We start from the raw sequence: 12,469 nt of genomic DNA, 5'->3' as shown, positions 1-12,469 counted from the left end.
CCGTGAGTCCATTCAGCTTGACGGTGCTCCCACCGTGAGTCCATTCAGCTTGACGGTGCTCCCACCGTGAGTCCATTCAGCTTGACGGAGCTCCCTCTGCTCTCTCCCTGCCTAGGCATGTTCAGACAGGGGTGCACAGCCTTCAGGGTCATCACACCAAACATCGATGAAGAGGCTTCCATGATGGAAGACGTCGGCATGCAGGACGTCCATTTCAATGAGGTGAGTGCTGCAGCTCAGGTAGGCTCTCAAGCTTGGCTTCTCACCTCATGACGTGTCTGTCACAGTAGATGCGTACAGAGTGGTGGTGCCTCCTGATCTTACCACCTAGTGAACAGCTATGCCGTCAGTGTGTCCATTCAGAACCTTTCTTCCCAGCGCTGCCCAGGCTGAGCCTGTGGTGCCTCTCTAGACGGCCGACAGCAGCAGGCAAAGCTGAGCTGCTCGCTCTCCCTTCCTAGGGAGAGGATCCTTCCTAGAGAGGATCACTTCCTCCTTACAGTGATCTCTGTAGATCATGAGTTTCATTATGGTCTTAGTCTGCCTATAATTTTCATCAGTGTCTCTAATTCTAGGCACCTCCACCCTGGTAGACATGCAGAAATGGGGCCCAGGGCCACCTTAGTCCACCTCCATAGAGATTAAAAACCCAGCATTTTCTGTAAACTTCCTCACAAAACAGTACAGCAGTGTGACCACGTCTGTATAAGGAGATGGTTTTGATAGTAAACTGGGAACTTGAGCAAATGCCAGTCTTCTGCTTGCGTTCACTACAGTCTCTTTTCTGGGAATCTCCGCTGCAGGGATGCACCTGTGTGCATACCTGTGTGCATTCCTGTGTGCACCTGTATGTATCTGTGTACACCTGTATGCACCTGTGTGCACCTGTATGTACCTGTGTGCACCTGTATGTACCTGTGTGCACCTATACATACCTGTATGTACCTGTGTGCACCTGTATGCAGCTGTGTGCACCTGTATATACCTGTGTGCACCTGTATATACCTGTGTGCACCTGTATGTACCTGTGTGCACCTGTATGTACCTGTGTGCACCTGTATGCAGCTGTGTGCACCTGTATATACCTGTGTGCACCTGTATGCACCTGTGTCTCCCTCCTCCCCACAAACCCAGGGTGGAGTGAAAGAGTGAGAAGATCCTTTTAGTTCTGCTCTCTTTCCAGGAGAAACGTAAAGTTACCTACTTGTTCATTTGGAAAGAAAACAACAGCAGAGAGAGGCTCATACCTATGTCTGCCTCTACTGTTTGAACTGTTATTTCTTGACTTGGAGACTGTGTGTGCAGGCACACTGTTTTTATGCCAGTGAGAAGGGTCCACAGACAAATATCTCCTCTGACATAAACCAGATGCATGGACCCGTTCCTGAAAATGTGCTCTAGAGCCATCCGAGGAAGCCTGTGAGGCCCTTACTGAGCACAGGTCTGATGCTGGATTCCTTCAATGCACCAACAAACATGGCAGACTGAGTAAGAAGGTGGAGGATCCAAGAACTGTCAATAATTGAAAGTTATTTGAGGTCTGAGGTAAAACATAAGCTGTGTGAGGGAGAACTGGAGAGATGGCTCAGGAGTTATGAGGGCTCACTCCTCTCACACAGGACTCAAGCTTCATCAGGTGGCTATGCAGAGAGACTCTTGTCTCAAAAACGTAAAATCAAGCTAAATATATAAAGAGGCTCTTAAGGGCAAAAAGTTTAAGAGCTGCTGTTGTAAGTTATCTAGTCTCAAATGGTTGTCAAGATTTAAGGCTAAATGTGAGAAAGGAAGATAGTATATGAATGTACTTCATGAAGTTGAAATATTAGAGAGTTTGAGAGACAACTCGGCCATTAAGAGCGTTTGCTGCTCTAAGGGATCCGATGCCTTCTTCTGGTGTCTGTACATGCATGCACTCCTGTGCATATACACTCAGACACATACACAAAGATACACACAGAAGTAAATCTTTAAAAAGGAATACTGTTAAATTAGGTTTAATCGTGGCGGGTAAAATTTTCTAATTATCCTGGGGGGAGCATAAGTTGTTAACTCTGTACTGATGACTCCATTCTTACACCATGAAATGCCTGGACAGATGGTAGTTTGGTTTTTTTGATTGGTTAGTTGGTTGGTTGGTTGGTTGGTTTTTGGTTTTGGTTTTTGTTTTGACTGGTTTCTTCCGTGTTTTCTCTCTGGTTGAGTCCATCAGCTCTGGGGCCAGGCCATTCTCTGGAGCTCAACATTTTATTTGGAATTAGGTAAGGAACACAAGATCAATTAAGGATTTGAAAGTCTAATTTCTAGTACCCTGCCCTGCAGGATGACATGAAGCTCACGTGTGTACTTCTGATCAGGCCACAGACTGAGGTAGTTTTGAGAGCCTCTGAGGTCAAGTACAGACATTCCTTGGAGAAACCTATGGGTGGCACTACCTCTGAGTAAGACCCGAGCGTGTGACAAAGACCACTTTATCAGCTGTTTTCAGAATATGGTTGAGCCACCCTGTCCTTGAAGCATAAAGTGGGTAAATCTTTAACAAGGTCCATAGTGCATGACAGTCAGTAATGGTTAGGATGAGACACTGCGGGGCCATAAAGTCCTACTGTCAAGATTCAGAATAACAGGAAGTAACCAGTTCTCAGTGACAGGAAAACAGAAACTGCCATGTTGATCTTCAGGTCAGTTGCTTGCATGTCTCAAGGTAAACAATCTGTGAGGTGAACAATTTCTACCTAAGAGGAAGGAATTATGAGAGCTGACAGGAAAGAAGCCTGTGACCCAGTAATAAAAATCGCAACCCCTTAAATCCTCACAGGTTGATATGAGTAAATGCCGTCAGTGCTCTAATATGACGGTCAGGGAGCTACCTAAATGTGCACAATTGTCTTAGGAGCAGGCCGGAGACCCAGGGAGTGCTTGGCTCATCTCTGCCTTCCCTGATGAAACCACAGAGTGGCTTCCAGGTGCCTAACCCATGATGATACCAAAATATCCAGTTCTCATTCTCAATGCATGTTAAGAAGTTAGGGCCTGCGCCTGCTAGGTTGAAGATTCTGAATTCCCAAAGGTACCAGAATTGTAGTGGACTCCTGTAACCTTGAAATCACCCCCTTCGTGACTGATGCAGTAACAGGATCCTGTCAGGTAGAGGCTATACATTTGGAAAAGTGGAAAAACTCTAATGAAATTCAAAAAGGAAGCCAAGCCTGGGGGCCAAGACTTGGTGCACCTGCAGTGCCAGCACCAAGCAGTGAGCCAGGAGGATTGTTGCAATCTCAAGGTGGCTATAGAATGAGAAAGATCCTGGCTCAAAAAAAAATTTTTTAAAAGTGCAGATAGGAAAACCAAGTAAGGTGCCAGCTGTTCTCCATGACCCTTTCATGCCATGAAAGCCAGCACCATCTGGGAGAGTCTTAGGCTACCGAGTTCAGCTCCCAGCATGAGATGCAGCCTTGGCCTCTCTGGAACACAGCTTCTGTGTGCTGACCCTGAGGAAACACTTCTTCAGGCCAACATTCATCTTCATAACTTCATCGATGGATGGAAAATGGAGTTGGCACCTTGGTTTAAAAGAATTGACTATCGCCAGTGTATTGGCTATTGTTTTATTAGGCAATGGATCCCACCATTTTGATTGTCCCAGTGAAGCAAAGGTTTTGCTTTAGCTGTTCTGGTCTCCTGTTAATCACAGCAGATTCTTCAACCCCAGCTGACCAGAAGCCATGGATGTGTAATGCAAAATATCACACAAATGGCTTAGTGTAGTCTTTGCTTTCCTCTGAAACGTTATAAGCCAGGCCTCCCTTGTCTGTACTGCCCCCGAGTTTATCTTCTTAGCTCCTACAACAACTCACTAAGCTCTGAACACTCAAGAGCTTTTTTGAGCTCAAAGTTTCAAAGTCTTTCCAGAACTCTTCTAAAAACAACATGGTCAGATCTATCACAGCAATACCTCACTCCTGGTACCAACTTCTGCCTGCGGGTTTCTGTGGCTGTGTGAAACACTGTGACCAAAAGCAAACTAGGGGAGCAAAAGGGTTTGTTTTACTTACAGTTCCACATCACATTTTTTTCATCAAAAGAAGTCACGACAGGACCCTAGAAGCAGGAACTGATGCAGAGGCCATGGAGGGGTACTGCCAACTGGCTTGCTCCCCATGGCTTGTTCAGCCTGCTTTATTATAGATCCAGGAACCACCAGCCCAGGGATGGTATCAACCATAACAGACTGGGTCTTCCCATATCAATCACCAATAAAATGTCCTACCGTCTTGTCTACAGCTTGATCTTATGGAGGAATTTCCTTGATTGAGATTCCCCCATCTCAGATGACATTAGCTGTGCTGAGCTGACATAATGTCAGCCATCACATATGTTGTCCTCTAGGCTCACAGCAGCCTACATCCCACCCCTTTAAGTTAAAGGAGGAGAGGGAGAGACCCACCCACGGCCCATCTCAGCCTAGGAGTCGGAAGACCAGCCATGTTGATTTCAGGGCCAAGAGGAACTCTAGATGAGAAGACAGAAAACAGTTTATCCTTTCTGTTTAGCTCTGCGTAGCCCCAAATCAGAACCAGTGGTAGTCTGCCCTTCTTCAGCTCTCATACTGTGAGAAGGTTTCCATCCCCTTCATAGTCTGGATAATGTTGTGTTCTCTACATGGGTGTGAGTTTTGGTTGGTGGCTGTTCTGTTAGACAGGCCCAAGTAGTACCCCTTGATGTCTGTAGTCCCTAGGTAGAAGAACACTGTTCTGGGGCTGGTGGGCATGAATTTAATGAGAACGACCAGCAGAGCACGTTCCACTGGGTGACTTTTAGAGGAACACATATAAATCAAGGCTGTATATTAATTGGATGATGTGAATGTAGCTAGAGGCTTGCAGGAATTGAGCTATGCATTTTCCTTAGAAGCTGGCCAACATTCATCTTCACTGATGGATGGAAAATGGAGCTGGCCCCTTGGTTTAAAAGAATTGACTACCGCCAGCACATTGGCTACTGTTTTATTAGGCAATGGATCCCACCTGTCCAGAGTGACCACTGAGTACAGAGAATACTTACGAATTCAACCCAGCACGTCTCTGGTTTCCTCTAGACAGAATCAGTTCTGCTCTGAAACAGCTGCTGGTAACAGACAAAAGGTTCACATCCATAGAGCATCTCAGAAGACAGAAGTCAGCAGATAGTCAGTGATTCTGTCTGTATCTCGTCCTAACGTCGGCACTTGTAACCCCATCTAACCTCCTAGGCTTAACTGGGAGTGTGCCAGAATCACCTAAGTCATGTGTGTCCCCTCACCAGACAGTGACTCTTCCAAACAGCATTGGTCACAGGAGAAGGGGACTTGGCCCCTGGCGTGGTTGTTCTGTCCCTGGCTGACACCAGAGCATCCTTCATTCCAGAGTACGTGCTAGGCTTCCCTGGCAGTGAGCTGCATGATTGAGATACAAAGCAGGGCAAGATGAAACCATAGCTTCAGATGGTTTCTTCCCACTGAAGAAGGACACCTAACTCACAGTCCCTGAGAATCAGAATTAGAAGTTGTCTGAGTTCCTGTGTCCTGGGAATTTCTGTTTTGACTTGTTAATTCATCCATAAACTAACCTATTTGCCCAGTGTTAACCAAGGGGGCTGTGTAAACAAGGAACCTGCCCCGCAGGCTTCCATTTAATGCAGTAGCACCCTGACTTGCCTGTGCTTAGGGGGTACTTGGTTCCTGTTATAAATCCTGATTATGCTCTGTTGGCTCTTCATCCCCAAACTCAGTTAAGGATGGGTGGGATACAAGAATCAGTGATTTTTTTCAGATCATTTTTGTTGTATTTATACACACCAGAAGAAGGAGTTGGGTCTTCTAGAGCAGGAGTTACAGGCTGCTGTGAGCTGCCAGACGTGGGTGCTGGGATCCAAATACGGGTCCTCGGGAAGACCAGCAAGGGCTTTCATTCTCTGTGCCACATCTGCAGGCCCTGGGATCAGCGCTCTAACATTCCAGGCAATTAGTGTTCTGGACTGCACAGCACAAGTGTGAGGTGGGCAATGACAGTACATCATTGCGCAGCCTGCTCACACATTCATTTATGCCTGAACAGTAGACATGGGGATGGTGTCTGGCCCTATTTTATTCATTACATTGATTTCATCCTAAGAGAGAACAAGTATCATGTATGTGGAAAAGTTAGTATCACACACAAATGCTTTCTTGTGTGGGAATTAATTGTAGTGCACATACACACAGTTATGTGTGTACATGCCAGTAGTGTGATTAACTGTAGTGCACATATACACAGGTGTGGGGGTATGCACTATTAGTGTGATTAACTGTAGTGCACATACACACAGGTGTGTGTGCACATACCATTAGTGTGATAGGTGTGTGTGTGCACACCATTAGTGATATGTTTCCACAGATGGGTGTTCAGCACCCTCAGTTATATTAGTACAAGATCCCCATGGATGAAACTGGCTAATTTGGTTTTTTAAAACTTCCTCAATGGCTTATAGATTTCATGCATTGAGATTTTAAAGTCTAGTCTAGTACCGTAAAACGTGTGCTTTATGGATACACAGACCTACCCCACAGCCTGTTCCTGTGCATGTTGATGATTATGAGGAGTAGCTTAGTGTGTGTTTGTCCAAGGTGGGAAGCCCATCCTGCATTTTGCTCGACCGCTGTTCTGCCCATTGTGTGGCTTCCTTCTGGTTTCCAGGGACAATGATTGCTGATTCAAAGTAAATGGAATTTCTGCTTAGAATTTCAGATATATGCCCAAGTGTTTAGTTAGCATGTCTTAGTTTTATGGCCCTTTTAATTTTATATTGATATATATGGTCTATTAAACTTAACTATCTGTGATTATTGCCTCTGATTTCTGTCCAAAACGCTGTTGCTTCATGGAGGAGCTGTAACTGTCTTAAGTTTAGAATTAGCATTAGTTTGAATAATTCTCCACCGATGCCTTGGTGTTGAGTAATCCACACTTTATGCCGTGAGGAAACGCTTTAGGGTGTTGATGTGTTATTACACGTATGGGTGTTTAACCTGCATGTATGTCCCTGCACCATGTGCATGCCTGTTGGATTCCCTGGGGTCAGAAATTACATACAGTTGTGTGCTGTCATGGGGGGCCTAGGATTGAACCCTGCCCCTCTGGAAGAGCAGCCGGTGCTATTAAGCACTAAACTGTAGGTTTGCCCTGTTTGCTTTTAGTTTGTTTTTGATAAAACCTATACTAATTCTGCTTTTTGTAGCATATATCACCATTTCTTTACAGTAAGAAATGCATTTGGGCTGATAGGCTATGGATCCTGAATGCCTCCTGACCAAGAATGATAAACCTGTGTTCCTTAGGATGTAAACATGTCTGACACGTTCTTTCCTAATTTGTGACAACAGTGAATATGCTTTGGTTATGATATTTCTGTTTATTTTATCAAACCTTGCCATTCCTAGCCACCCTGGGGAGGCTCCAGTTGAATGACATCTTTCTGTGCACATGTAACAGATTTTCCTCTAATGAGTTTAGCTGTCTACATCCTATGATACATCATACACTAGGTTGTCTAAGACAGAGTAAAATTGTATTTAAATCTCTACCAGACAGGCCAGTAGGCATGGTTGTGGGTAATTTTCTTGACTAATGCTCAATGTGGAAGGGCCCAGCCCCTCGTAAGTGGTTCCCCTCCCCAGGGCAGGTTGCCTGGGACTCAATGGTTAAGAGTGCTTCCTGCTCCTCTGGAGGACCCAGGCTCAGTTCCTAATACCCACACTGCCTGTAACTCAGTTCCAGGGCATCTCCTTTTGTCTTCTCAATCCGCACTTACACATGTGTACATGACTGTGCACATACACACGAGCGGATGTGTGAATCATTTTAAAAGATACCTTCTTTAGAAATTATCTTCACTAGATGACTAATTTCTTTCCTATGTGGAAAACTTTGAGTCTGCCACCGTGGCGTGTTTAATCCTGTGTCTCCCCTCGAGGGAGCTCCTCATGCCTGGACACTGGGTGCAGGTTCTCTAGCCCATCAAACTATGTGCCAGTTCTTCACAAACCATGTGTCTTAGTTAGGGTTTCTATTGCTGTGAAAAAACACTGTGACCAAAAGCAGCTTGGGAAGAAAAGGGTTTGACTTCTTTCACTGAGAGAAGCCAAGGCAGGAACTCAAGCAGGGCAGAGACCTGGAGGCAGGAACAAGCCTGTCTGTAGGGCAAGGAGCGATGGAGGGATGCTGCATGTTGGCCTGCTCTGCCTGCTCTCGGGTATACTCTAGGACCACCTGCCCTGGGGGCACCTGCCCTGGGGGGGCACCTGCCCTGGGGGCACCACTTACAATGGGCTGGGCCCTTCCACATTGAACATTAATCAAGAAAATGCCCCACAGCTGTGCCTACTGGGCTGCCTGGTAGAGAGAGGCATTTTCTCAATTTTTTCTTCCCAATGGACTCTAAGCTTATGCGTGCCTGTCTTCCCATCCCCTCATATTTGAGTGGATGCCACTCCTCTGAGTTCCTGATGAACTGTGAGTTCTTTACTGAGCGCTTACTGCCATCTTGCAAGAACTCGCTATCAGTTCTGTCTCCTACACAGAGCAGGACATGCTATTCTGTGACACGTCTCTACCAGCTGGTGGTTCTGAGTCTCCAGTAAGTCAGTTCTGCCTGCTAAGAATGCTTGCGTATTCCCTTATGGGAGAGGGGCCCTCCACCACACAGCTGAACAAAACCCATCTGTATTCCTAAGCTTTTATTGTCTCTATGGCAAATGCCTGAGAGGAAACCATTCAAAAGGAGGAGAGATTTACTGGCCAGCTCAGGGGCTTCAGCATGTGGTCTAATGGCTCCATTGTTTCTGGGCCAAAGTGAGGTCAAATCATCCCAGCAGAAGGACGTGAGGGTGCAGAATGTTCACCTGATGGTGGACGGGAATGAAAGAGAAGGTGCTCGAGGGCTAGGGACAAGACAGTCCCCACAGGGCTTTAAAGATACATCCTTAGTGTTCCGTGAGGAAAGGACATGTGACATCTGTGCTTTGGGTTTTGAATGAGTGCAGGGGAGGGGAGGTTGTTTTGGGATTTTTGTTTTTTGTTTTTTGTTTTGTTTTTGTGGCAGGAGTAAAAGGATAAATAGCAAGAAGCAGATGCCAGATAGGTAGACTATATCTGTATATAAAACATTATCATATCTAACACTTACGTCCCACAAAAAACAGCTTGAAAAGTCAGTGGGGAGAGCCCGCACAAGTAACTTCAAATCATGCCACTGCAACATCCAGCAGAAGTGGCCAAGGAAGCCCCACAGGAACCATCTTGCAGGAAGCCTGGCTGAGAGGTGTCCAGGCCGAGCAGAGCTTCCTCTCCACAAAGATTCCAGCCCCTCTTTTCCACCCCAGGCATTCTGTAGGGAACAGGTTAGCTTGTGGCTGTTCTCAAGAATGCAAGGCTTTTAACCCCATAGCTGTTTGCTCTTCTCATTTCTCCCTGACGGGGGGGGGGGCAGGGGGGAGCAGCCTTCCCTAGACATGCTTGAGGCTAAGACAAGCCCCCCTCACTCCCAAAGTCTGCTTTCAGTTAGTTACCAACAACCTATGACAGCTTTACCAGCATAACTTCTCCCTAGTGACCCACATTCTCCGTCCTAAAATTCCCCCACCACCCAGACCGCGCCTTCAGCACAATACCACTGAAAATGCACTCCCCGTACTTGGTAGAAATCCGCTGAGCAGTTACCAGTGACAAAGACTTGACTTGAGTAGATTTGGCTTTGTATCCCTGGTGTCAGAGCACGCTCCCTTCCACATAGTAAGCGCTTGATTAAAATGTCTGGGGCAGGGGGGTGGGGGCGTGGCCAAATGGAAACTTTTAAAATCACTTCCAACTTTTTTTTAATTCCTTGAGAAAATTTTGCGACTCTTCTTGTAATGTCACATCAGAATCATTGTAGATTCTTAACATTGCGGCCTGCAATGTAATCCCAGCACTTGGGAGGAAAATGCTGGAAGATACTGAGTTCAAGACAAGCTGGAACTGTATGAGCTCCTGACTCAGAACTGTGTTCATGAAGGTGCAGTGGAGAAACTGGGAACAAGAGAGAGAGAGAGAGACAAACAGAGAGAGACAGACAGACAGACACACACACACACACTGGCCAGAGGCACCTGGAAGAGTCCAGTGCAGAGACAGAAAGATGGGGGCTAAACATGGCCAGTGGCCAGGACTGAGAAGTGGGAAAGAACAGTGGGACTAGCGAGAGACCTGAGATGCTGAGAGAATTCTAGAGAACTTTGAGTAAGATAGTAGGTGGGCGTAAGGACAGCCAGAGACTGGACTTTAAGTGTGTAACAGGTACTGGTGACGCTGAGAGAGCCTGGAGGCAGCACTGATGTGCAGCCACACGTAGCTGTGTGTCTGTCCACCAGGGGTAAGGGGAATGACTCCTGTTAGTAGCGGGGAATCAGCTTCACAGGTCCTGGGATGCTGGCTTTTACCTAACTGTCAGCAGTGCACCTATCGCCCAGGTTGAACTCACCTCTGGATATATGAACTGCCTTTTGGAGTTTCCTTTGCATCTGATAAAAACAAACATAATTTACTTCTGATTTTTATTATGCTATAATTGCTAAGGCAACAGAATTAAAGGTACCTAGTGTTCTTTTATGATCCACAATAAACAGGCGCGGTCATCCTCTGTCTCCATGGTGTGACTGTGGCAACTAGTAAAGCCAGCTGTACTTCTTCACAGAAAGTTTAGATTCGTGGTAAACCTGGGTGTTAGAGTGAAGGGCCCAAATGAATACACTGTAGAATATTTTGAAAATAAAGCCATCCCCTTGGGAAACAGTTCCCTTAGACTCCTTCAGCCCCCTCTGTGGTTCCATGGCAACAGCAAGATGTAGTGCTTGGGAAACACGCATTGGTGGTGGGCCTGACCTAAGATCTGTGGAAATGCAAGGCTTTGATAAATCTCATCAACACCTATCACACAAGGGAGTTAGCGGCACCTGGTATTACCAACATCACTGAGGAAAATATAAACCTGCTTCTGAGAACCGCTTGGTCACTGACTATGTATGACAGGGACTGTGAAAAAATATGTACCCTGGTAGTAAAAAGATCCTTTTAAGCAAAATTAATACAAAGTGGAAAGTAGTCATTGAAATGTGAGACGCTTAACTGGCTTATGAATTAACATACAGAATCTACAGATTCCATAGCATTCTGGGGAGCGGCACCTATTCTTGCTGATCTGCCCAAACTCATTCTGTTTACAATGACGATGTCAGTGTGACTATGTAATTATACAAGCCTTACTTTTATGCTTTCTCACTTAGCTTTTTTAAAATAAGCAGTGGAACATGAAGAAATAATAGGTGCATTTGGTGTGTTAGACTGTCCATTAGAAAAGACTAGAAATTAAAGCAGGACAGACTGCTTTATAACGTAAATGCAACGGAGACAGGATGGCTCTGGAAAGTTCCCTGGGTTCTCTGCATCTGTTCCGGTGGTTACTGTGTACATCTGGCTTTAATGAGCGCTACAATAAAGCCCAAGACGACTGTCAAACCTTTTTATAGGCACTGGTGGTACAGAGTTCAGTCCCACAAATGACAATTTTATGATGTGTGTCATAAATACGGCACAGGAGTTAAGTGGGCTTGATTGCACAGTATCATCTGACATGCTAATTAAAATGGTATTTTCTTTGGCTCTATAAACCGTGGGCATTGGACCTGTGATGAACATTAGTCTACACTTGGGAAACATTGTATGAAATTCTGGAAGAACAGGTAAAAAATGAGGAAGGAGAAAGGCACATGAAGTGAGGCATGTGGTTCCATTGATACAGTGCTTGTCTGGTATATGTGAAATCCTGTGTTCAATCTTTCACACCATATAAAACCAGATGAGTCCAGCCTGGGATACATGAGCTGTCTCAAAACAATAACAATCAAAATCAAAAATCAAAAAAGAACCTCCCCTCCCCCTGAGCACCTGTGGAAGGTAGGAGAGCTGGCCCCTAGGTCATGAGAGCAGGAGAGCTGGCCCTGCTCCCTGCTGGCTGCAGCATTTGGGAGATGGGCTCTACACCTCAACTGGGAAACACAGTAGAGCTGACTACAGGCGGCAAAGGTGAGTGAGCCATCCCCGGGGGCAGGAGAGCAGGAGAGCTGGCCCTGCCCCTTGCCAGATGCAGCATTGGGTGAGCTAGCTGGACCAGTGTTGGAGAGCTCACCCAGGTGGTTTGAGTGTGGGAGAGCTGGCAGGCTGACCAACTCAGCTACCACCTAGCCCCAGATCCAGGGCTCTGATTTGGCCCATCTATGAACTGTTGCGGCAGTTGAAGGGGCCCAGCTTTGGATTTGATCTGCTGATCCAAAGCTTCAGGATCTCCATAACACAGGGCAGCAACAGGATATCGAAGAAGAGTCCCAGTGAGGATCCAGTAATTGATAGTGTAGGAGAAGCCA

General features: G+C 46.1%; 1 protein-coding gene across 21 annotated transcripts in view; it reads left to right on the top strand.

The window, feature by feature from the left end:
* The window catches only part of Dock9 (dedicator of cytokinesis 9), a 258,321-nt gene that overhangs the window by 224,058 nt on the left and 21,794 nt on the right, over nucleotides 1-12,469 (top strand). For all 21 annotated transcript variants that reach the window (XM_021203260.2, XM_021203261.1, XM_021203258.1 and 18 more), the window contains one exon: nucleotides 116-222. In XM_021203260.2, coding sequence (XP_021058919.1) covers nucleotides 116-222 — 107 coding nt within the window. The remainder of the gene's footprint in view (nucleotides 1-115; nucleotides 223-12,469) is intronic.

Source organism: Mus pahari, chromosome 8 (assembly GCF_900095145.1).
Source record: "Mus pahari chromosome 8, PAHARI_EIJ_v1.1, whole genome shotgun sequence".
Taxonomy (NCBI): Eukaryota; Metazoa; Chordata; class Mammalia; order Rodentia; family Muridae; genus Mus; species Mus pahari.
The sequence above is the reverse complement of the archived record's forward strand: the minus strand, read 5'-3'. Positions and strand labels throughout refer to the sequence as shown.